At 38.3% G+C, this 26,984-nt stretch overlaps 1 protein-coding gene and 1 long non-coding RNA gene across 10 annotated transcripts in view; one reads left to right on the forward strand and one right to left on the reverse strand.

The window, feature by feature from the left end:
• The window catches only part of LOC102998593 (uncharacterized), a 30,866-nt gene extending 15,268 nt beyond the window's left edge, over nucleotides 1-15,598 (forward strand). The window contains exons 6-7 of one of the 2 annotated variants that reach the window (XR_009006073.1): nucleotides 2,488-2,641; nucleotides 10,158-15,598. This is a non-coding gene — a long non-coding RNA (uncharacterized LOC102998593). Of the gene's footprint in view, nucleotides 1-2,487; nucleotides 2,642-3,514; nucleotides 3,792-10,157 lie in introns of those variants that run through there. The other variant, XR_003622723.2, reaches the window with a different exon arrangement.
• Nucleotides 52-22,821, reverse strand: ZNF583 (zinc finger protein 583). Of its 8 annotated transcripts, none has more exons than XM_057534078.1 (5): nucleotides 22,496-22,821; nucleotides 20,396-20,488; nucleotides 9,017-9,143; nucleotides 8,624-8,722; nucleotides 52-2,441 (listed from the first exon to the last, which is right to left on the reverse strand). In XM_057534078.1, the coding sequence occupies exons 2-5, from the start codon at nucleotides 20,402-20,404 to the stop codon at nucleotides 964-966; spliced, it is 1,713 nt and encodes a 570-aa protein (XP_057390061.1). In that variant the 5' UTR covers nucleotides 20,405-20,488; nucleotides 22,496-22,821; the 3' UTR covers nucleotides 52-963. The 8 variants fall into 8 exon arrangements, with proteins under 8 accessions (XP_057390061.1, XP_057390060.1, XP_057390059.1 ...); XM_057534077.1 differs by having other exon boundaries at nucleotides 22,420-22,821; XM_057534076.1 differs by having other exon boundaries at nucleotides 22,370-22,821.
• Between the last annotated feature and the right edge of the window lie 4,163 nt (nucleotides 22,822-26,984).

Below are 26,984 nucleotides of genomic sequence, written 5' to 3' on the forward strand. Positions count from 1 at the left end.
TATTGATCTTTTAAAGTTTTCTCTCTTTTAAAAACTATATTGCCTTTGTTTAAATGCAAATGATGAATACATCTCAGTAAATTTTACTTATTACAAGTGATTTTTAACACCTGGCTTCTTAAAACTGTTGACTATATAATGAAGTTAGTTTTTCTTATCAACAAAATCATATCTCTGTGTATTCATGTTGAAACAGAAGCCCCCATCTTACTCTGTCATCATGGACTCCAACATTAACTCTGCTGTGCTGGATACTATCACCCACCTTTAGAACAATGACTGCTGTTCCTAATCAAAAACCTTTACAGTCTTTTGGGTTGCTTTGTTATTTCGCAGATAATCATTGCTGAGATGATCTTTTTATCATAGTACCTTTTTATTTTACATTAGTGTTTACTGATTACTTTATGCTAGGCACTCTGCTGAGCAGTTCACATGCATTATCTCATTTAATCCTCCCATTAACTTGAGGTAGTACCATTATTATTTCCATAATATAAATAAAAAAACTGAAGCTTACAAGGGACAAAATGTTTCTCCAAAACTAGAGAGCTAGAAAATGGAAGAGTAAGAATTGGAACCCAGATCTATTTGATGCTGCACTATAAATTCTTAATGTTGATAAGTAGCCAAAGAATGAGATGGATATTGACATGAGATGGGACTCTGAAATGTAGACTGGAACAAGGTATTGGGGGTTTGGGGGTCTTTTAGGCTATTTTGAGTAATGTGTGCCTTGCCCTAAGACCTATGGGATGCCAATGAAGGGTTTTAATGAAGGAGAAGTGATATGATTGAACTTTTTAAACGCAAGTTTGACTGCAATATGCACTACTAGCAGGAAATGGTAAACACGGGGAGATCAATTAGAAAGTTATTTCCATAATCCATGTCAAATAGATTGTAGTGTACTGGACAAAGATGACAGAATGGAAATTAATTAGAGTCAGATTCAAGGCATATTTAGGAGATAGAACCTACAGGTCTTGGCAACTGACTGGACACGGAGGGTGAGGGAGAGGAAAGAGTCAAGAATGACTCCATCGTATGAATTCTCTCATGATGAGCAAGGTGTGCTCGCTGCCTGAAAGATTTCCTGCAATCCTTACATTCATAGGGTCTTTCCCCAGTATGAATTCTTTGATGTAGAGTAAGAGATCCACTATAGCTAAAGGCTTTCCCACAAATGTTACATTCGTAAGGTTTCTCTCCAGTGTGAATTCGCTGATGTTGAGCAAGGCCTGCATTCTGGCTAAATGTTTTCCTGCATTCCTTACACATGTAAGGTTTCTCTCCGGTATGACTTCTCTGATGTTGTGCAAGTGACGAACTATTGCTAAAGGCCTTCCCACATTCGATACATTCATAGGGTTTCTCTCCAGTATGAACCCTCTGATGTTGATCAAGGTATGCAATCTGGCTGAAGGCTTTCCTACATACTTTACACTCATAAGGTTTCTCTCCAGTATGAACTCTCTGATGTTGAGCCAGGTGTGCATACTGGCTGAAGGTTTTCCTACATTCCTTACATTCATAGGGTCTCTCTCCGGTATGAATTCTCTGATGTACAATTAGGTATCCCCGATGGCTAAAGGCCTTCCCACACACGTTACATACATAAGGCTTCTCTCCTGTGTGAATTCTCTGATGCTGAGCAAGAAATGAGCCATTACTAAAGGCCTTTCCACATTCAATACATTCAAAAGGTCTTTCCCCAGTATGAACCCTCTGATGTTGAGTCAGGTGTGCAATCTGGCTGAAGGCTTTTTTACATTCTTTACACTGATAAGGTTTCTCTCCAGTATGAACTCTCTGATGTTGAGCAAGATGGGCATTCTGGCTGAAGGCTTTCCTACATTCTTTACATTCATAGGGTTTCTCTCCAGTATGTATTCTCTTATGTTGAGCTAGGTTTGCACTCTGGCTGAAGGTTTTCCCACATTCAACACATGCATATGGTTTCTCTCCAGTGTGAATTCTCTGATGAAGAGTGAGAGATGAGCTCTGGTTGAAAACCTTCTCACATTCATTACATTTCAAAAGTTTCTTTTCTACATAGACTTTCTTACGTTTCATTTCAACAGATTTTTTCCGGTAGCTTCTCTTTCTTGGCTCATGCTTATGTATTCTTTCTTTGGTGGGAAAACTCTGCTTTATATCAAAGATTGCATCCTGATGGAAAGTTTGCCAAGATTTAGTATATTCATTACTTTGATCTTTACTCAGGATTTCTTTATGAGTGATGATCAATTGACTAGAATGTATCTCCTGACTTCCCAAGTGGTTCTTAAACCAGTCCTCATTTTTAGAGTCTTCTCTCAAACTGGAGCAGTCAAGGTTATAACTAAGATGGCTTCTTCCCATTGTCCTTACTTTGGATGATTCCTCATAAATAACTTGCTTTGATGAAAATTCATTGTTTTTAAATGCATACTCCCAATCTAAAAGATACCAAGAAAACAAATGTCTTTTGTATTTATGCATTAGAAAAGAAGAACTTCTAAAGCACAAATTGGTGAATGAACTACATAAGAAGTTCAAGGATTTAACAGCTGTTAAATGCAGTCTAATAATGAGATTACAGAGAATGAGAATGAAGGAAAATTTATTAAGAAAATAAGTATCATGCATAACTATTAAGGTAACTATCAAAATCATAATAATCCTTTTATATATATATTAATATAACAGTCTGCAAACACCCTTCCTCTCTTGCTGCTAGTTATCCTGCATTCAAGTTAAGTTCATTACCTTTAAAAAACCAATTTCATGTCAGTGTGGCTAAAAAACTCCCAGTACCATTAATTGCCATAGGCTGTACATAAAACTCTATGGTTAAACTTTTGCAGCCTGAAAATGGTCTTCCTGAGTATCATTTTCTATGTGATATGTTCCAACCAAATGTAAGTTTTCAATTGATACTCAAGCTAAGATGCCTTCATATAGAAGTAATTTTGTATCAAATTTCTTCGTTTTATTAACCTGCCATTGGCCTTAATTTGCCTTACCCTTTTCATTCCCAAATCAAATCACCTATTATTCTGTTCAAGACTTTCCAATGGTTTCTCACCTTATTTATAGTAAAACCAAAATTCCTATTATGATTTACAAAAGCAATGTAGCACATAAACATAAATGTAAAACCTATATAATATTATGGCAAATAAAATCCAGGAAAATATGAAAGCATAATCATAACCAAGTGGAGTTTGCCCCACGAATGCAAGGTTGGTTTAATATATGAAAATCAATGTAATTCACCACATTAACAGATTAAAAAAAGGAAAAATCATATCATTTCAATAGATATAAAAGTATTTTACTAAATTCAACACCTGTTTATTATAAAAATTCTCAGCAAACCAGGAACAGAAAGGAAATTCCTCAAGCTGATAAAGGGCATCTATGAAAAATCTGTAACTAACATCAACTTAACAGTGAAAGAGTGAATACATTTCCCCTTATAACAATGCAAGTATATATGCTCTTACCAATTCTATTCAACATTTTACAGGAGGTCCTAGCTATTACAATAAGTCAAGAAAAAGAAGGCACATTAAGATCAGAAAGGAAGAAATAAAACTGTATTTGCAGAAAAAATGACTGTTCATGCAGAAAATCCTCAGAAACCTATAAAACAACTACTAGAACAACTGCTAAATCAATCAATCCAGCAAGGTCAAAAGATGTAAAGTTAATATAAAACTAACAACAATGTAAATGAACTATACTTCAATAAAAAAAATAAAAAAATCAATCAATTTACATTTTTACATACTAGCAGCAAACAATTGGAAAATGGTCTTTTTAATAAGAGCACCAAAAAAACATGAAAGACTCTCAGGAAAAAAAATTTAGATATAAGTATATAAGTATATTTTTATATATATAGATATATAAATATAATACTTATAAATATAAGACCACTACACTGGATATGACAAAACACTGCTAAGAGAAATTAAGACTGTAAAAAATGGCTAAATAGACAATACTCAGGAATTGAAAAAAATGATATTAGGATGTCAGTTCTCTCCAAACTGATACATGGATTCAACACAATCCCAAACAAAACCCCAGCAGGATTTTTGGGTAGAAATTCTCAACTTCATCCTAGAATTTATATGGAAATGCAAATGATCTATTAAAATAGTCAAAGTGATTTTACAAATTGAACTGATATCAAAGTTTACTATAAAGCTACAGTAATCAAGACTGTGGTACTGGTGAAAGGACAGAGTTTAGAACTTAATGCATGCATATACAGTCAAACGATTTTCAATGAAGGTACCAACAAGACAATATAATGGGGAGGGGAAAGTCTTTAAAAGAAAGGGTACTGGAGAAACTGTACATCCAAATTGGAAAAAAAAAACAAAAAACTTCAACCTTTACCTCACACAAGACACAAAAATTAGCTCAATGGAACATATAAAGCCAAAATGATAAAATTCCTAGGCGAAAACACAAGAAAATGTCTGTGATCTGCGGGTAGCAAGACTTTCTTAGATATGACACAAAAAGGACAAACCAAGGCAATAATTTGGACTTCACAAATATTGAAAACTTTGGATGTTCAAAAGACAGTAGTAGGAAAATAAAAATACAAGTCACAATTGGTACGTATATCTCAATGCACATAAATGACAAAGAATTTGTATCAGGACTATACAGGCATACCTCAGAGGTATCATGGGTTCAGTTCAAGACCACCCCAATAAAAATGAATGTTGCAATAAAGCAAGTCACATGAATTTTTTGGTTTCCTAGTGCATATAAGAGTTATGTTTACACTATACTGCAGTCTATTAAGTGTGCAATAGCATTAAGTCTTAAAAAAAATCAATTTACATACCTTAATTAAAAAGCACTTTATTGCTAAAAAATACTAACCATCATCTGACAACGCAGGGTCACCACAAAACTTCAATTTGTAAAAAGTGCAATATCTGCGAAGTACAATAAAGTGAAGAAGCACAATAAAATGAAGTATGCCAGTATTAAGAACTTTTACAATAATAATAAAACAACCTAATAAAACATGGGCAAAAGATTTGAACAAATACTTCACAATATATATATGAATGGCCAATAAGCACATGAAAAGATCCTCAGCATTATTAATCATCAGATAAATGCATACTAAAACTACGAGATACCATAACGCAGTCATTAGAATGGATAAAACTAAAAATAGCTCACCAAAAAGGGAACCCTCCTACATTGTTGGTGGGAATGTAAATTGATGCAGCCTCTATGGAAAACAGTATGGAGGTTCCTCAAAACACTAGACTTGCCATATGATCCAGAAATCCCACTCCTGGGCATATATCCAGACATAACTATAATTCAAAAAGATACATGCACCACTATGTTCACAGCAGCACTATGTACAATAGCCAAGACATGGAAACAACCTAAATGTCCATCAACAGATGAATGCATAAAGGACATGTGGTACATATGTGTGTGTATATATATACATACACACACACACACATATACGTACATACACACACAATGGAATATTACTCATCTATAAAAAAAGAATGAAATAATGCCATCTGCAGCACATGGATGGACCTAGAGATCATCATACTAAGCCAAGTAAGTCAGAAAGAGAAAGACAAATACCATATGGTATCACTTATATGTGGAATCTAAAATACAATACAAATGAGAATATATTTGCAAAACAGAAACAGACTCATCTAGAGAACAGACCTGTGTTTGCCAAGGGGGAGGAGGGGTGGGGGAGAGAAAGATTGGGATTTTGGGATTAGCAGATGCAAACTATTATATCAATATATAGGATGGATAAATAACAAGGTCCTACTGTGTAGCACAGGAAACTATATTCAATATCCTGTGATAAACCATAATGGAAAAGAATATATATATGTAACTGAATCACTTTGCTGCACAGCAAAAATTAACACAACATTGTAAATCAACTATACTTCAATAAAATTATTTAAAAAAAGAAAAACACCTCACCAAGATATGGTGAGGATGTAGAGCAACTGGAACTCTTCTACAGTGCTGGTGGGAATGAAAATGATACAATCTCTTTGGAAAACTATCTGGCAGTTTCTTAAAAAGTTAAACATATTCCTGTCATATGACTCAGTTTTTCCACTTTTAGATATTAACCTAAGAGAAATGAAAACGTATGTCCACACAAAGTCCTGTATGTGACCACTACATATAGCCCAAAACTGCAAACAACCCAAATGTGCATCAACAGGTGAATGGAAAAAGTGTCGAACATCTATACAATAGACTGCTACTCAGAAACAAAAAAGAGTAAATTATTTATATATGAAACAATATGATTTTCAAAATAATTTTGATGACAAAATAAGCCACACATAACAGTATGATTCCATTTAGTTTAAATGCAAAGTAATCTAAAAAGACAAATATCAGATTAGTGTTTGGAGCCAGGAGTGAAGAAGAATGAACTGCAAAGAGGTACAAGCTACCTTTCAGGGTGACGGAAACGTTTTATGTCTTGATTGTGGTGATGGTTTCATGGACGTATACAACTGTCAGAACTCATCACATTGTGTAATTTATATGAATGCAATTTACTGTATGAAAATAATTAAAGTTATTAAGAAAAAAATTATAGGGACTTCCCTGGTGGTCCAGTGGTAAAGAATCCTCCTCCTTAGTTCCAGGTTGGGGAACTAAGATCCCACGTGCCGCAGGGCTACTGAGCCTGCGTGCCACAACTAAGCCTGTGTGCCACAACTACAGAGCCCATGCAGTCTGGAGGCTGCATGCCACAACTACTGAGCTCACACACTCTGGAGCCCACGTGCCACAACTAGAGAGCCTGTGTGCTCTGGAGCCTGCATCCCACAACTAGAGAGAAACCCAAGCACCACAATCAAGAGCCTGTGCGCAATAACGAAAGATCCCATGTGCCACAACTGAGACCCGATGCAGCCAAAAATAAATAAATAAATAAGAAAGAAAAAATTATAGATGGAATCAAGAAAGATTAAGTAAAGACAGACTTTCGTAACATAATAAAAAAAGTAAAACTCATGTAATAAGCTCTTTACACTGAAAATAGAGATTATACCTTGGAACCTATGGAACGGTTAAAAAAACTAACGCGATATTAGGACATATAAAATCCTCAAATCGTTAGAGAGTAGAATTAGTACTAATTACTGTCCTGATCAAATATTATAAAACAATTTGATCAAGATACAATAAAACCAGAAAATTTTCTTTTAAACAACTCTTGCCTAAAAGGGAATTTTTTAAAAAAAATAGGTCGTCCAGGAAATGGAAATAAGAAAAACAACTACATATCAGAATCTATGGAAGTCACCTAAAGCTATATTCAGAGGAAAATTAAAACTAATAATTTCATTAGTGAATAAGAAAATGAAATTAATAGTTTAAGTTTTTTTCAGCAAAATGGAAAACAAAATAAACCTAAGGAAATTAGAAGGAAAGAATTAGTAAAGAGAAAAGCAGAAAATAGAGAATTAGAAAAGAGAAGAATGATGACACTATATTTTATATTTAACAGATATGTCCAAAAGCTGGATTTTAAAAGTAAATAAAGACAAAATTGATTAATGAGTAGCAAACAATTTTTTTAAAAAGAACAGCTATGTAAAATAAATTAAAATTGGAAATTACTAAATATAAAAGAAAATTATAAGCGATTATTATGCTCAGGTTCATAGAAATAAATCTGTCACCTAAATGAAAAGGGTAACTAACTAGAAAAATTAAAATTTATATAATTTAACTCAAGGAAGAAACTATAGGGAGGTTATTTACCAGAGAGGACACTGAGAAAGTTGTCAAAGGTCCACTTCCTCACAAAGGCCCCAGTACCAGGATTTTTCTCTCAAACTCTAAGACTATGACCTTATTCCTTCACACTAACATCTCTAAATCAGACTTGTTTTTCTTAGCCTCCATCTCCCTCCAATCATACGTTGCATATCTTCCCTTGGAAATCTCCCCATCTCTTAAAAACAAGTCTCTTATTGTCCCAAGCCAAATTCATCTTTTCCTCTACCAACCTGTTCTTTCTTGACTTGTTTCTATTAAATGCTATCACTTTCCAGTTACCTAGACTTGAAAATACAACTGGAAATGCTTTATTTTTTCTTTGATGGTTTATAAACCTCTGAATAATCCTAAAAATTGAGCAAAATGATTTTATGAAAGTAGAAATTCAGTGAATCAAGATTAAGTGAATAAGTAAATGAATCAATCCTTCAATCTAAAAGGAATGAGTGACCAAAAAGGAAAAAATATGCACTGCTGTGTCTGGATTTTTAAACATAGTATGGAGCAACGTGTGTAAAACTAAAAAGCAAGGACATGGAGATAACTGTGACATCTGCATCCAGAGAATAAGAAAAGGTTATCAGAGAAGACAGTTAAGTGTGAGAGAAAATATACACACATAATGTGTGAGGAGAGTTAGGTTGGGGAACTCACACTAGACACACCTCAGTGTTTCTTCCCAGGCCTTGAGCCTTTTCGGGCTACCCAGTAAACATCAATTATGAGCTGGAACTTTCCAGAATAGCTGAGCTTTTCCTTGCAATGGCCTCTGCCTCCCTAGTTCTCTCTCACTCACCAGGGCATGCTCCTCTTGTCCCCTCCTTCTTCACCATCCAGGGCTCTTTTCCTTGCTCCAATAATGAGATCACATCTGGCTTAGAAACTGAAACTCCTGCTTACAAGAAATAAAAGGGGAATTAGCCAGGCCCATAAATCAGATCAAGTTGCTTGGTCATCAGGAAGGTGAGGCCACTATAGAAGGGAGCTGAGGAAGAGGTGAAGTATTCTGAAGAATGGGGAAGATGAAGTTGCACGGACAGTCTAATGAAGCTGCCAATTCTACAAAACTAAATTTATTTGGGGGAGCACAAAAATCAGAAATTTAGCGAACTTTATCAGAGGTTTCCCAAACATTACATTGGAAAGCAGCCCTACGTGCAGATTCTGAATTACAGGGAGACCTCCTTACCCAGTGATACCAGGCTCCTATAGTTCTGCAACATCACTTTCCTGTACAAATTCCTCTGAGCAGGGTTCAGCCATTCCCACTCCTCTTGAGAGAAATCTACAGCCACATCCCCAAATGTCACCAAATCCTGAAATGACATAAACATATTCTTGCTCAACTAGTGTTCGTACCGTCGCATGAGCATAGTTTAAAAAGTTAAATTGTCTATACTTCTGGAGAGAAATACTACAGGTAGTGAAATTTTCTGTCAGTATCTTGGGTTCTGAGCAACACATGTCAAGTAATTGCTAGACAACTTCTCTGTGCTTAGTGTTGATATTCTGTCATGGAAAGTATACAATTTCAGAGTCTCTACTGATGGAGGAAAGATACACACGGAAATTGGCAATAACAGAACACTGTAAACAATCAAGTGTAAAATGTTATTTATACTAAATGCTAGAAGAGCATTTCTCAATATGGAGAATAAGGATAGACTGGGGCAGTGAAAAAGGCTTCAAAGAGGAGGCAGAAACATGAGTTATGCCTTACAGGACGTACATGGTCTAAACCAGCATTTTCCCAAATTCTACAATGGAATGGTCAGTGTTCCAGCTATATCAATAAGGTATATATTAAAATATATTTGATGCTTATAACTGGTTTTCAAAAATTAAATACAAATATAATAAAAACAGTAAAGTTTTATGGTGATTTTGCAAAAATATAACTTAAACAATATATACCATTACGGAGAACAATCAGGGACAACAAAAGATTACATAACAGCTCTGACAACATCACTAAGTTTCAAAGACAGCTGGTAACTTATGCTACCTAAAAGACAAAATAATAGTAATTTTAAGCACTACTAATTAAGTTAAAGAGTGAACATTTCAAATGTGATAATGAAGTGCATCAAAAAATACCTACAACTCTCACTAGAGGAACATACTGAATTGTGCACATCTAATGAGCAAGAGTTTTTTAAATGTTAAAACATAGCTCTCAAATACCACTGTATGTTACATTAAGGATCTTTATAGCATGGAAGATGACCTAGTCTGCTCCCTAGAAATTGAAAATGGGCATTCTTCCTAATGTGGTAAATCTGCTTCAGACTTATCAAGGCTTGCTGTCTGATTCGGTATATGCTTCACAGGTTTGGCATGTCACAGAGCAAAATCTACTCTTAAGCTGAGCTGATATGCAGATGCCCTAAACAGCTGAACTGACTTGACTTGTCAAATATTGAAATCCTTCCACAATGGTTGGTAAACAGGAGAGGAATCACTCCCAGTTAAAAGACCAAAAGCATTCCCCTGAAAGAACAAAGAGTGAAACAGACCTCTTCATTCTAATAGACACTGATTTCAAAAAGGAGATAATGAAAATACTGGAGGAGTAAGAAAAACTATCGACAGAAATGCAGAGTACTGTAAAAGGGAACTAGAAACTATAAAGAGGAACCACGAAAAATTAGAAAACTCATCTGCAGAGATGAAAGCTAAGGGCAATGAATAGCAGAATGAATAATGCAGAAGAATGAATAAGTGACCTGGAACACAGAATAATGGAAATCACCCAACAAGGACAGCAGACAGAAAGCCAAATGAAAAAAAATGAAAGCAATGTGAGAGACCTATGGGATAATATAAACCATGCCAATCTACACATAATAGGGATTCTAGAAGGGGAAGAAAGAGAAAAGGGGATCAAAAATGTATTTGAAAAAATTATGTCTGAAAAATTCCCAAACCTAAAGAAGGAAACACATCCAGGTACAGGAAGCACAGAGGGTCCCAAACAATATAAACCGAAACAGACCTACACCAAGACATATTACAATAAAAATAGCAAAAGTTAAAAGAGAGAATTCTAAAGGCAGCAAGAGGAAAACAAAGAGTTCATTACAAGGAAACCCCCATAAGGCTATCAGGTGATTTCTCTACAGAAACGCTGCAGGCCAGAAGGGAGTGGCAAGATATATTCAAAGTCCTGAAAGGGAAAAATATGCAACCTAGGATACGCTACCTAGCAAGATTATCATTTAGAATAAAAAGAGAGATAAATAATTTCTCAGACACACAAAAACTAAAATACTAAATCTATCCTAAAGGAAATATTGAAAGGTCTTCTCTAAATAGAAAAGAAGTAAGAATCTATAGGAAAGAAAAAAAAATCACAATTGGAAAGTAAATTACTTAAATAAGCCAGGACACAGACTAAAGAAAAAAATCCAAAAATCTGTGTGAAAATGATGGTAACCACAATGAACAGCAAAAGGATGGACAAGATGTAGAACAGGACAACAAAATCATAAAATGTGGGGGAGAAGAGTAAAAAAGTGTAGATTCTTTTTCTTTCCTAGAATGAATGTGTTTCAGCCTATATGACTACCAGTCTAAGGCAAGTAGATATAGGAAGGGGTTAACATTCTTGAAAAATAGGGTAACCACAAGTCAAAAACATAGAGTCACAGAAACCAAAAAGAAGAGAACATAAGTATAATACCAAAGAAAATCATGAAACCACAAAAGGAAAAATAAGGGACAAAGAAAAAATATAAAATCAACAGGAAAACAAGGTTTAAAATGGCAATAAATACGTATCTATCAGTAATTACCTTAACTGTCAATGGACTAAATCCTCCAATCAAAAGACACAGAGTGGCAGATTGGAAAAAAAACCAAGAGCCTACAATATGCTGCCTACAAGAGACCCACTTTAGGGCAAAGGACACATAGAGATTGAAAGTGAGGGGATGGAAAAAGGTATTTCATGCAAAAGGAAATGACAAGAAAGTGGGGTTGCAATACTCATATCAGACAAAATAGACTTTAAGACAAAAGCCGTAAAGAAAGATAAAGGAGGATACTATACAATGAAAAAAGGATCAATACAAGAGGGTTTTACATCAACATATATGCACCTAATATAGAACACCCATGTACGTAAAACAAATACTAACAGAAATACAGGGAGAGGGACTTCCCTGATGGTGCAGTGGTTAAGAATCCACCTGCCAATGCAGGGGACATGGGTTTGAGCCCTGGTCCAGGAAGATCCCACATGCTGTGGAGCAACTAAGCCCATGCACCACAACTACTGAGCCTGCATGCCTAGAGCCCATGCTCCACAACGAGAAGCCACTGCAATGAGAAATGAGAAGCCCACGCACAGCAACAAAGAGTAGCCCGTTCCTACTCACTGCAACTAGAGAAAGCCCGTGTGCAGCAACGAAGACACAATGAAGCTAATAAGTAAATAAATAAATAAATAAATTTATAAAAAAGAAAAAGAAATAAAGGCAGAAATTGACAAGACTACAATAATAATAGGAGATTTTAACACCCCGCTCACATCAATGGACAGATCTTCCAGACAGAGAATCAATAAGACAACAGAGATACTAAATGATACAGCAGAACAGTTGGACTTAATTGATATTGTCAGTACGTTACATCCAAAAAAACCAGAATACACATTCTTTTCAAGTGCACATGGAATTCTCTAGAACTGACCACATACCAGGGCATAAAACAAGCCTCAACAAATTTAAGAGTATAGCAATTATCTCAAGCATCTTTTCTGACCACAACGGCATGAAACTAGAAATTAACCACAGAAAATAAATGAGAAAAAAATGATTACATGGAGACTAAACAACATGGTACTAAAAATCCAGTGGGTCAATGAGGAAATCAAAGAGGAGATTTAAAAATACCTTGAGACAAATGACAATGAAAACACAACCATACAAAATCTACAGAATGCAACAAAAGCAGTTCTTAGAAGTTCATAGCAGTACAGGCTTTCCTCAAAAAACAAGAAAAATCTCAAACAACCTAACCTACCACAAAGAATTAGAAAAAGAAGAACAAACAAAACCTAAAGTCAGCAGAAGGAATGAAATAATAAAGATCAGAGAGGAAATAAATAAAAGACATTTAAAAAAATAGAAAAAATCAATAAAACTAAGAGCTGGTGCTCTGAAAGGATAAACAACATTGACAAACCTCTTGCCAAGCTCTTCAAGGAGAAAGAGAGAACTTATTTTATTAAACAAAATAAGAAGTGAAAAAGGAAACATAACAGCTGACACCATAGAAATACAAAAAACCATAAGGGAATACTATGAACAATTAGAAAAGCCAAAACCCACATGATCTTCTGAATAGATGCAGAAAAGGCATTGACAAATTCAACATCCACTCATGATAAAAACTCTTACCAAAATGGGTGCAGAGGGAACATACCTCAAGATAAAAAAAGCTATTTATGACAAATCCACAGCCAATATAATACTCAACAGTGAAAAGCTGAAAGCATTCCTGCTAAAATCTGGAACAAGACAAGGATGCCCACTCTCACCTCTTCTATTCAACACAGTATTGGAAGTCCTAGCCGCAGCAATCAGATAAGAAAAAGAGATAAAAGATATCCAGATTAGGGCTTCACTGGTGGCACAGTGGTTAAGAATCCGCCTGCCAACGCAGGGGACATGGGTTCGAGCCCTGGTCCGGGAAGATCCCACATGCCGTAGAGCAGCTAAGCCTGTGCGCCACAACTACTGAGCCTGCACTCTAGAGCCTGCCAGCCATGACTACTGAGCCTGCGTGCTACAAATACTGAAGCCCGCACACCTAGAGCCTGTGCTCCACAACAAGAGAAGGCCCCACAATGAGAAGCCCGCGCACCACAACGAAGCCACCGCTCGCCGCAACTAGAGAAAGCCCGCGCGCAGCAACGAAGACCCAGTGCAGCCAAAAATAAAAATAAATTTAAAAAATTAAAAAAAAAAAGATATCCAGATTGGTAGGGAAGAGGTAAAATTGTCATTATATGCAGATGATATGATACTACATATAGAAAACCCTAAACGGTCCACACATAAACTACTAGAACAGATAAGCGAATTCGGCAAGGTAGCAGGATACAACAGTAACATACAGAAATCGGTTGCATTTCTTTACACCAACAGTGAAATATGAGAAAGGGAATGTAAAAAAAAAATCTTTTAAAACTGCAACCCAAAACATAAATTACTTTGGAATAAACCTCACCAAGCAGATGAAAGACTTACACACTGAGAACTATAAAACACTGATAAAGGAAACTGAGATGATTCAAAGAAATGGAAAGATATCCCATGCTTTTGGATTGGAAGAATTAATGTTGTTAAAATGGTCATACTACCCAAAGCAATCTACAGATTTAATGTGATCCCTATCAAATTACCCATGATATTTTTCACAGAACTAGAAAAAATAACCCTAAAATTCATGTGGATCCATAAAAGACCCAGAATTGCCACAGCAATCCTGAAGAAAAAGAACAAAGTAGAAGGCATAACCCTTCCAGAGTTCAGACAATATTAGAACGCTAGAGTAATCAAAACAGTGTGGTACTGGCACTAAAACAGACATACGGATGAATGGAACGGAAGAGAGCCCAGAAATAAACCCACACACCTATGGTCAATTAATCTTTGTCAGAGGAGGCAAGAATATACAATGGGGAAAAGACATTCTCTTCAACAAGTGGTGTTGGGAAATCTGGACAGCTGCATGTAAATCAATGAAGTTAGAACACACCCTCCCATCACACACAAAAATAAACTCAAAATGGCTTAAAGACTTAAACATAAGACATGACACCATAAAACTCTTAGAAGAGAACACAGGCAAAACAATCTCTGACATAAATTGTACCAATGTTTTCTTAGGTCAGTGTCCCATGGCAATAGAAGTAAAAACAAAAATAAACAAATGGGATCTAATCAAACCTACATGCTTTTACACAGCAAAGGAAACCATAAACAAAATGGAAACACAACCTACAGAATGGGAGAAAATATTTGCAAATGATGTGACCAACAAGGGCTTGATTTCCAAATTATACAAACAGCTCATACAACCCAAAAAAACAAACAACCCAACAGAAAAATGGGCAGAAGACCTAGACACTTCTCCAAAGAAGAAATACAGATGGCTAATAGGCACATGAAAAGATGCTTAACATCGCTAATTATTAGAGAAATGCAAATCAAAACTACAATGAGGTATCACCTCACACCAGTCAGAATGGCCATCATTAAAATGTCTACAAAACAAATGCTGGAGAGGGTGTGGAGAAAAGGGAACCCTCCTACACTGTTGGTGGGAATGTAAGTTGGTGCAGCCACTATGGAGAACAGTATGGAGGTTCCTCAGAAAACTAAAAATAGAATTACCATATGATCCAGCAGTCCCACTACTGGGCATACATCTGGACAAAACTATTATTCAAAAAGATACATGCACCCCTATGTTCATAGCAGCAGTATTCACAATAGCCAAGACATGGAAACAACCTAAATGTCCATCGACAGATGAATGGATAAAGATGTGGTACATATATACACTGAAATACTACTCAGCCATAAAAAAGAATGAAATAATGCCATTTGCAGCAACATGGATGCAAGTAGAGATTATCATACTAAGTAACTCAGAAAAAGACAAATACCATATGATATCACTTATATGTGGAATCTAAAATATGACACAAATGAACCTACCTATGAAACAGAAACAGAATCACAGACATAGAGAACAGACTGAGGGTTACCAAGGGGGAGGCAGTTGGGGGAGGGATGGAGTGGGAGGTTGGGGTTAGCAAATGTAAGCCTTTGTATATAGAATGGATAAACAACAAAGTCTTACTGTATAGCACAGAGAATTATACTCAATATCCTATGATAAACCATAATGGAAAAGAAGATAAAAAAAGAATGTATATATGTATAACTAATCACTCTGCTGTACAGCAATAATTAACACAACATTGTAAATCAATGTCAATAAAAAATAATAAATAACATTTATAAAATATGGTGATGGCTTGAAAGAACAAAAACAGAAAAGTCTGGTATTTCTACCCTCAGTGAATTTTTTTCCCTTTCTAAGGTAAAAAACTGGAAGTCCTCAACCCTCAGCACCTACCTACCATGGCACCTGCCCTAGAAGCAATCAAAATTTAGTTAGTATATATTTGTTCAAATGTTTCCTTATACAGACATGTCTATGATTATCTATACATATTCATTTTCTTATAACATCACTTGTTAGATGGATAATATTACATGATGTAAATATGCCATATCTTATTTACTATCCCCTTGCTTATTTTCAGTTATATGAATCTTAATTTCTCACTACGATGCTACAAAGGTCTCTAATTATTTTCTCAAAATATATTCCTAAAAGTTTTTCTCTCCATTGAGACTAGGATTTCCCAAACTTACTTAACATCAGAAAACAGTTTAAATTACACTATTTTGACCCAGTCAGAATAGGACCTAATTAAAAAATAATTCAGGCTGGGAGTAAAGTGTTGACTGGTAGTCAAAGAAATACTAATAAAGGTTCTTCACATAGAAAGAAAATGGAAGGAAATGGAAATAAAAGGAAAATGGAAGCGTCAAAACACAGGAAGAAATTAAGAGCCCCAAAACTAACTATAAACTGAATAAGGTAAGTCCCCCATAGTGTGTTTAGTTCCAAGATATTATTATATCTACTAATAATAGGGGACTTACCTTATTCAGAAAGTGGCAAGAATACCAATTATAGAAGGAAGATTACAGAAGGAAGAAAGAAGATCATTACATAACAAGCAATGGTACATATCCTAGAGTGGCCACTAAAAGAATAATAAAAATAATGGGGGCTTCCCTGGTGGCGCAGTGGTTGAGAGTCTGCCTGCCAATGCAGGGGACGCGGGTTCGAGCCCTGGTCTGGGACGATCCCACATGCCGCAGAGCGGCTGGGCCCATGAGCCACAATTACTGAGCCTGCGCGTCTGGAGCCTGTGCTCCGCAACAAGAGAGGCCGCGACAGTGAGAGGCCCGCGCACCGCGATGAAGAGTGGACCCCGCTTGCCACAACTGGAGAAAGCCCTCGCACAGAAATGAAGACCCAACACAGCCATAAATAAATAAATAAATAAAAATTAAAAAAAAAAAATAATGTATAATTAACAAGATAACTAGGAAAAAACCTGATTTATCCAAAAGAAGGCAAAAAAGAAATGAAGAAGGAACAGATGGGATAAGTAGAAAATAAATTGCATGGTATACTTAAACACAAGTATATTAATAATACATTAAATGAAAATGTACTAAACACTTATTTAAAAAGACCAAGATTATCAGACTGGATTTTTAAAAACCAGCCAACCTTTTTTGGGGGGAGGCACAAGGGATCATGGGAGGCATAGGGGATTGGGAGGCACATTGGGCCGAGTGCCTGGCTGTGAGCACAGGGGAGGAAAAACAAAGACTATATACTGTTTATAAGAGGCATACTTTAAATATAATCTTTAGAGCACCACAAGAGACTGTGATTCAGGAGGTCTGGGGTGGCATCCCAGAAAGAGCATTTGGGCTGATGGGCTTTGTCTGTTCTACACATCATATCCTCTGCCTTCTCCTTCTTCCATTACCAATTCAGTGGCGGGAGAGAAGAGGTTGCCTGCTGGCTCTTGCTGCCCTGGTCTCACAAATTCATTCCTTTGTTGATTCATATATTAATTTGGCAAATATTTACTTAATGCCTACTACCTATTTTGTTCTAAGAGTTGGGAATACAAAGGTGAACAGAATATAGCCCCTCCCTTTGTGGAGTTAATATTCTAACAGAGGAGAAAGACACTAAACATAAGGTCATACACATATATACACTAATATGTATAAAATAGATAACTAATGAGAACCTGCTGTATAGCACAGGGACCTCTACTCAGTGCTCTGTGGCTACCTAAATGGGAAGGAAATCCAAAAAAGAGGGGATATATGTATACGTATAGCTGATTCACTTTGCTGTATAGGAGAAACTAACACAACATTGTAAAGCAACTATACCCCAATTAAAAAAAAACAAAAAAGCCCATATGGTCATACAGTGTCATGTACTATTAAATACTATGACAAAAAACAAGGTAAGGTAACTGAAAGTTACAGGAGCGTTTGTGTAAGATAAAGTAAGTAAGATAAAGTAATGTAGGGCTTCCCTGGTGGCGCAGTGGTTAAGAATCCGCCTGCCAATGCAGGGGACATGGGTTCGAGCCCTGGTTCGGGGAGATCCCACATGCCGTGGAGCAACTCAGCCTGTGTGCCACAACTACTCAGCCTGCACTCTAGAGCCCGCACGCCACAACTGCTGAGCCTGCATGCTACAACTACTGAAGCCCGCACGACTAGAGACCATGCTCCGCAACAAGAGAAGCCACTGCAATGAGAAGCCCGTGCACCGCAATAAAGAGTAGCCCCCGCTCGCCACAACTAGAGAAAGCCCGCGCGCAGCAACGAAGACCCAACACAGCCAAAAATAAATAAATAAAAATAAATAAATTTATTAAAATAAAAGAAAGTAATGTAAATCTTAACAAAGAGGTGATTTTTGAACAAAAATCTATCAATACATAAAGTGGGAGAGCCAGCCATGTCATCATTTAGGGGAGAATTACAGAAGAGGGAAGAGCAAATGCAAAGGTTCAGAAATAGAAAGTAGCTTGGAACATTTGGGGAACAGCAAGTTGACCAGTGTGACTAGAACAGAGAGCAGTAAAGACTTGTAAAAATGAGGTCTAGGGTAGCCAGGAGCTGGATCGTGTAGGACCTTATAGGCCCAGGTAAGGAAACTGGATTTCATTCCAAGTAAAATGGGAAGCGAACAAAGTTTCTGGGCAAAGGAGTGAATGATGTGCTCCATCACACTGAGCACACTGCTCCCTAGAGTCCTTCATTATTTTCTACCACCCTCTTTAAATCTCTCACCGTCATCTGTGTTACTGACCCTCAATATACAGTACAACTTCCTACATCTGACAGTCACTAACTAGTGATGTGTATACATCACTTTCCTTCCTTGGCTTTTTCCTCATTTGTAAAACAAGTGTCTTAGACAAGATCACCCATAATTTTCTTCCTGGCTTTATCATTTTATGAACCTACATCTTTGCTGTCTAATATACTAGCTACTAGCCACATGTGGTTATTTAAATCTAAATCAATTAACATTTAAAAATTCAAAAAAAAAAAATCAGTTCTTCAGTCACACTACTACAGACAAGTGCTCCACAGCCACATGTGGCTAGCTGCTACTGTACTGGGCAGTGCAAACATAGAGCACTTTTATCATCAATCATCACAGTGCTTCTCTAGGTGATTTCTGCTTCTGAGTCATCTTCTTAAGATGTAAGAAAATAAAAAGATGTAGCAGTTTGTATGGTTTTATTTTTTATATTTAACCTACAAAATGTATTTAACCTCAAAGTATGAGGAAGAAAATTTTTTTCTAAATGAATACTCCAGTCCTTCTCCACTGATTTAAAATAACATCATTACGTTATTATGTAATAAACAAACTAGGAGACACTAAATTCCATGAAGACAGACAGTATTTTTTTCACCACAGTATTGCCAGCACTTAATATACAGTAAGTCTTAAATAACTATATGTTCAGTGAATGAATAAATATTTTCTATTCTTATTTATATTTGCATTTGTTTCTGGACATTATATGCTGATTTTTTCATTTATTTCTTCTGGCTCTCATTCTATACTACTTACTATTTTTGTTATTTACGATTTATTATTACAGATGTATATAGCCATTTTTTAATGTAGATTCAATACTCCCTCCTATTATTCTCCTTTTTCAAAAAATTCCCTGCTATTTTTCCATATTAACTCCTCTAATCTTTACTGCATGATCTAGAATATTCTAGCTGTAACCAGCTACTAACTCAGGATATCCCTAGAACAGGACCTCATTACCCCCATGGAATCCTACTCTTCAGTGCCCGCAGAATGCCTGAAAAACACTCCTGCCCTAGCTGACCCACACTTTAATACTCAAGACCCAACAAGTCCCACTCCTCAAAATCACCTTGAGCAAGCGACCCTGTCATGTATCAATACTACAACTAAGACTTCCCCAAGTAGTCCTTGTCTACTTTTCAAACCCAGGTCTGTGGAAAAGCTCTAAACTGTTGGTCACAGCTGAACACCCACCTTGACCTCAGTGAATCACGTCACTTCCCTACAGGGAAGACTTTCAGATTCCACCACGGAGTGTATTTTTGCCTCTTGAGACCTCCCAACAGAACACCTAACCCACGGGAAGTGCTAAACTGTTTCTTGAATGAAGATGAAAATTCTGGCTGAGAAAAAAAAAAAAAAGGAAGCTCAGTGGGCTTTGGGGGACCTCCTTTTACTAGACTGGAGAACATGAGGACCAGGTCACTGAATGAATGGAATTTTAGAATGGGAAATTTCAGAAGAAAAGTAAAATGTTCATATAAAATCTGAAAAACAAGGCATTTCAGAGAAGAGAGAAGAAAAGCTTCCTTACCTCGGACATGGCTTTACGAATTTAGGACAGCCCTTCTGTCCTCCTCCTTCCGGCTTCTCTTTGGGAGAAGGGCAGTGTCCAGAGAAAACAGAGCTGGAGAGGGAGAAAGAAAACGTGAAATGCTGGGCCTGCCCTCAGCTCCCAGCATCACCAGCCTAGATACTCTCCTTTCCTTCTCTGTGCCCTTCTCCCCAACCACGGAAGTAGATACGAGGTGTCACTGCATTGGTCATTCCTATCTAAATTTATAATTCTTTCACCTGTGTACTTTATTTTTTGAAGTATAGTTGATTTATAGTGTTATATTAGTTTCAGGTGTTCAACATAGTGATTCAATATTTTTATAGATTATACTCCACTTAAATCTCCCACATGCTTTAGATCTCAATATGCAACATAAACTTTCTGTGCGTAAGATACCTCATTTATATTTATAAGAAGTAACAGTATTTATCCTTCAGAATGGCACTGCCAAATAAGGATAATTTCCCCCTTCACACGTGAAGGCTATTCATCAGTGAAATTATCCAATGCTTCATGGTAATTAAGTAATTGAGCCCAACTGGAATCCAGGTCTGACTCATTAGTCTTTACACCAGATGATGACGTTGAAAGGAAATGTGTTCCCACCCTTTCTACAAAGATGAGAGATAAAACTACAAAGTGAATGCTTCAGAGAAAGCATCTTTACACAGAGTAGGCATCAGAGGGATCATGTGGTCTGGAGGACACTGGACCAAAAAGGACATCCTGCTTCTGGTCCTGGCTTATAACAAAATGCACCTGAAAACCAATCTCTCAACTTTTCTAAGAAATTTCCTCAGAAGGGGCTGGGGGGAGGGATATGCAGAAACAATCACTACAACCCCTTAATCATTAATTATTTTCCACTAAACTTCACTGCCTTGGAGAGTAAAGAAATTATCTCAGAAGTAGCATAACTTAGTGGTAAGAACAACTAGGTTTGTGGATCAGAATGCTAGAACATCTGATCCACCACTCAACTGGCTCTGCAGCCTCTATTCCAAATCTCAATTTCCTCATCAGCAGAGTGGTACCTACTCTCTATCAACGGTTGGGAGGGTCATGAGATGATCCACATCAAGCATTTAGCACAGTACCTGGACATCCTCTGTGTGCAATAAATATCATTAAATCATTTACTTTCATAAGTAGCACACAGTAGGTCTCCCCGTCCTTTTTTCTCTTCGATTCCTCACTAGGAGAGGGACGGAAAGACCTTCTGTGCCAGAGAGGACTAAGGTCCAGCAGCTCAGTCTTCTGCTGTCCAGGCCCAAGGCTTTCTCCTCCTCTCCAGCTCTCTTCCCCTCTCCCTCTCTCCTCTCCGTAAACTCCATCTCTTCCCCTTCATCCCAATCTCGGTCTTCCCGCTACAACAGTCTCCCAAATCCTGGAGCACACTGGCCTCCCAAAGCATCCACACAGCCTCCCAACCACCACACAAACCACACAGTCCCTCATGCTGGCAGCTCCCCTGGCAGCCTGTGGACATGCTCCCGAGCTGTAGCTTGCCCACCCCTCGCAGTGAGTCACACAGTCACTGACATGATGACACATGGAGCCATATACTGTCACACACCCCTAGGGTCACACAACCTCAAGCAGTCTCACGTGAACACACAGTTGCACGTTCACTGTTACAGACATTGTCACACACATTCTCAAATTCTGTTCACACACCGTCGCACAGCGCCCCATACACAAGGTCACACACACAGTGACACTGTCACACACGGTCCCATACACAGTCACACTGTTCACACAGGTTTCACTGTCACATTCTCAAACACTGTCACACATTCTCCCTCGGTCCCACACAGCCTCACACACTGTCACACACGGTTTCACTCTGTTCAAACACCGTCACACACAGCGGACCCAGGCTCCCACCGTCACAGGCCCCCTCACACGCCTGCTCCCGCCCCGCAGGCCTGCCCAGGCGCGCGCACCCACCCCGGGCTCCTCACCGCCTTCTCCCCGAGAGTCGGCACTTCGTTCCGCACCGTTCGCGGAGACGGGGAGCCGAGCGCCCTGCGGCCGGGGCGTGGACTAGATCTCGGGCCTGACGGGCGGACTCACAAAGGGGCCAAAGCGCTCGGGCAGGCTGTCGGCGCCAGCCGCAGTGGCTGCTGGGAAACGGAGTCCGGGGCCAGGCGCGGTGCGGCGCGGAGCATCCTGGGACGACTCGCCGCGGGCGCCGGGCCGACGGCTGCTTCCTGCCTCGTCCTTTTCGCGTCGTCTCTGCCACGCTCCTTAACCCCCCGACTTTGCGACCCAGAACTCGCACCCGCCCAGCCCTCTCAGGCCGTCCGTCCGACCGCCCCCGCCACCGAATCCAGCCCGGACCCGGATCGGCCGGCTCGAACTGCGCAGGTGCAGCTTGCTCGCGTCGCGGAGGCGTCCAGACTCGGTGCACGCGTCGGCCGAGAGTAGCGGCCGCGGCTGTGATGCGCATGCGCGGTGGTTGGGCCCGCGCCTGGGCACAGCAGGTGGGGCTCCTGGCCCGGTGCTGGAAAAACGCAGCTGGCGAGGCTGGGTGTGAGGGCTGGGGCCCGCCGGAGGGGGGATCCCGGGAGCATGCGGGCGTAGTTAAGAGATAAGGTGCTCGGGATTTCTTTCTCTCCTCTTTTTCTGTTTCTTCTGTCCTCCCTATCCTTTCATTCGCCACTTATTGAGCGCCTACTGTGTGCCAAGCACTGTTGTAAATGCTGGGGACGCAACTGTGAACGTGCAAAAATCCCCACTCGTGGAGCTGACATTCTATTATGGGAGAAATTTAATAGGAAAAAAAAAGGTACTAATATATACTGGGAATTGATACGCGTTATAAAGAAAAGCAAAACAGAGTATAAAGATCATTCTTTCAGTTCTTAGTTCTTTGTTACACCCTCTGGTTCCTATTCAACCTATGTCTGAAAATACTTCATAAACTCCTATCTCTAGTCCTAACCCACATTCATGCCTCACCTCTTTAGAAATTGCTTTATAAGATGCAGAGCTTCAATGTAACTTGTCTCACCAAAGTAACCAATGACAAAAAGCATTAAATAAGCTGGTAATTTTTATATTGAGGAAATGTAAAAATGCAAATGTTATTTTCACAAAGCTACTGAAACATTGTACATAGTAATAAAATGTGGAATATAAACAATATGGCTAAAAATAGAGAAGTAAATAAATAACTTCATCTGTTTGAAACTATACAACATAAAAATAATCGTGTGATAATGAAGCAACCTGTAGAAATATTTCTTAGGTTAAGTTTTGTTTTGAGGAGGAACAGAGCTGTTACAATTACACTAAGATTGCAAAATTGGAAAACTGTTCCTATGTATAAAAACGTAAGGGCTTCCCTGGTGGCGCAGTGGTTGAGAATCTGCCTGCTAATGCAGGGGACACGGGTTCGAGCCCTGGTCTGGGAAGATCCCACATGCCGCGGAGCAGCTGGGCCCGTGAGCCACAATTGCTGAGCCTGCGCGTCTGGAGCCTGTGCCCCGCGACGGGAGGGGCCGCGATAGAGAAAGGCCCGCGCACCGCGATGAAGAGCGGTCCCCGCACCGCGATGAAGAGTGGCCCCCGCTTGCCGCAACTGGAGAAAGCCCTCGCACGAACCGAAGATCCAACACAGACAAAAATAATAAATAAATAAATAAATAAATAAATAAGAAAATCCTTTAAAAAAAAAAAAAAAAACGTAAAAGGAACACAATCCACAAAAACTAGATGGTTGGGGGCTTCCCTGGTGGCGCAGTGGTTGAGAATCTGCCTGCTATTGCAGGGGACACAGGTTCGAGCCCCGGTCTGGGAAGATCCCACATGCTGCAGAGCAACTGGGCCCGTTAGCCACAACTACTGAGCCTGCGCGTCTGGAGCCTGTGCTCCACAACAAGAGAGGCCGCGATAGTGAGAGGCCTGCGCACCGCGATGAAGAGTGGCCCCCACTTGCCGCAGCTAGAGAAAGCCCTCGCACAGAAACGAAGACCCAACACAGCCAAAAATAAATGAATAAATAAATAAATAAATTAAAAAAAAAAAAAAACTAGATGGTTTTGTGTTTTAGTGTTGAAATTATGACTGATACCTTACCTCTTGCTTTCTGAAACCGTTCAAACATTATGCAAGTTAAGACATATCAGTAAACGTCCAGGTTTTTGCAGCCTTTTCCACATTTCACAAATGTATGAAGAAATTGGGCATCTTTAGCCTGAAGAAGATAGGTGATAACATTTTTCGTTTTCAACCATTACCTTTTAAGCTCCTTCTGTTGACAGAACCCTCTACAAAGCTTGTATCAAAATCTACTGTGACTTGCATAAAAAACACATTTATCATTTTCAAGTCGATAATCAGCAAGCAGATGTCTGCCTAGCATATCTAAATTTAATGTAATAATCTAAGTACATAATCTTGAGTATTAGAGATAGAATATGGAATCTGAGACAGAAGGAACCATTTATTTTTCCCTCACTGTCACAATGAAGATACATTTATTTTTTCATGGGTTAGTACTGGAGCAAATTTAAGTCTGTATTTTAAGGTTTGTAAGAGGTGTGAGGTCAAAGTTCTCTCTTTTTTGTTATGTGGCTATGGATGTCTAATTGCTCCAGCGTTATTTGTTGAAAATGCTGTTCTTCCTCCATTAAATTGCTTTTGCAGCTTTATCAAAAATTCAGTTCTGACAAGGACTTGTGTCCAGAATATGTAAAGAATACTTAACAAGTAACTAATAAAAATACAATTAACACAATTTAAAAATGGACAAAGGATTTGAATAGACATTTCTCCAAAGAAGATAAACAAAAGGTCCAAAAGCACATAAAAAGATGCTCAGCATCATCAGTCCTTGGGGAAATGCAAATCAAAACCAAAATGACTTACCACTTCACACCCATTAAGATAGCTAGAATCAAAAAGTCAGATAACAAGTGTTGGTGAGGACGTGGAGAAATTGAACCCCTCATACATTGTTAATGGGAATTTAAAATGAAGCAGCTGCCTTGGAAAAACATTCCAGAAGTTCCTTAAAAAGGTAAAGATATAGAGTTACTATATGAACCAGCAATTTCAGTCTTAGGTGTATACCTAAGAAAAATGAAAACATACATGCATGCAAAAACTAGTACACAAATTGTTCATAGCAGCACTATACATAATAGCCAGAGTGAAAACAACCCAAATGCCCATATTATTCAGCCATCGAAAGTAATAAAAGTAATGAAGTACTGATACACACACTACATGGATGAACCCTGAACATCACACTATGTGAAAGAAGCCAGTCACAAAAGACTACATATTGTATGAGTATGTTTATCTGAAATATCCAGAATAGGCAAATTTCAGAGACAGAAAGTAAATTAGTGGTTGCTTTGGGCTGATGGGAGGAGATGAAGAATGAGCACTAATAGATAGAGGGTTTCTTTTTTGTGGTGATGAAAATGTTTTAAATTTAATTGTGATAGTTACATAACCCTGTGAATATACTGAAATACCACTGAATTGTATACTTTGAATAGGTGAACTTCATGGTATGTGAATTATATTTTCAATAAAATTCTTAAAATAAGTTCAGCGTACAGTGAGGGTTTACTTCTGGTTTCTCTATTCTGTTCCATTGACCTATGTGTGTATTGATTACTGTAGCAATACAGTTAAGCACTGATATTGGGTTGAGTTCTCCCACTATTCTTTGTCAAGATTGTTTAGCTATTTTAGAGCCTGTGCCTTTCCATGTAAGTTTTAGGAAAAGTTTATCGTATATCTACAAAAAAAAACCTTTCTTTTCTTTCTTTCTGCTTGGTTTGGGTTTATTTTTGCCCTTCTAGTTTCTTGATGTAGGAACTTAGAATATTAATTAAGACCTTTCCTTATTTCTAATGTAAGCATTTAGTGCTCGAAATTTCCCTCTTAGCCCTGCTTTAAATACATCTTACATATTTTGTTAGGTTGTTGAAAAGAAAACCTACACTCCTGTGTGTCTCCTTTCTTCTCACAAAGAACACTTCACTACACTTCTGACAACAGATGTGTGAGGGTGCCCCCCCCACACACACACCAAGCAATTCTGCAACACCAGCTGGGTGTCCTAGAAACTTAACTCAATTCTGACACTATCTACCTGGAGATAGCATCAAACCCCAGAGATTAAGAGTTCAGTCCCATGAGACTGCCAATCACAAACCCCATTTGTCACCTGTGTTTCTGACCAATCAGCTATAAATTGGAGGTTCCATGACTCTCCTCCTCAAGTTTGATTAATTTCCTACAGTGGCTCACAGAACTCAGGAAAACAGTTTACTTACCGTTTACCCATTTATTATAAAAGGGCATGATAAAGGGTACAGATGAACATCCAGCTGGAAGAGGCTCATTGGGTAGGTGGTAAGGGCCAGCTTCCTGGTTCATAGACGGCCATCTTCTCACAGTAACCTCACATGATGGAAAGGGTGAGGGAGCTTTAGGGGCCTCCTTTTTAAGGGCACTAATTGCATTCATGAGGGTTCCACCCTCGTTACCTAATCACCTCCCAAAGGCCCCACCTCCAAATACCATAATATTGAGGACTGGC

Source organism: Balaenoptera acutorostrata, chromosome 19 (assembly GCF_949987535.1).
Source record: "Balaenoptera acutorostrata chromosome 19, mBalAcu1.1, whole genome shotgun sequence".
NCBI lineage: Eukaryota > Metazoa > Chordata > Mammalia > Artiodactyla > Balaenopteridae > Balaenoptera > Balaenoptera acutorostrata.

Excerpts from the sequence above, each read along its gene's own strand:
- ZNF583 (XM_057534078.1), bottom strand. Across the intron at positions 8,723-9,016 it reads TAGGAGCCTGGTATCACTGG|CAGGAGTTTCAGTTTCTAAG; the intron begins GTAAGGAGGTCT and ends ATTTCTTGTAAG. Across the intron at positions 2,442-8,623 it reads GACAAGAGGAGCATGCCCTG|ATTGGGAGTATGCATTTAAA; the intron begins GTGAGTGAGAGA and ends GGTATCTTTTAG.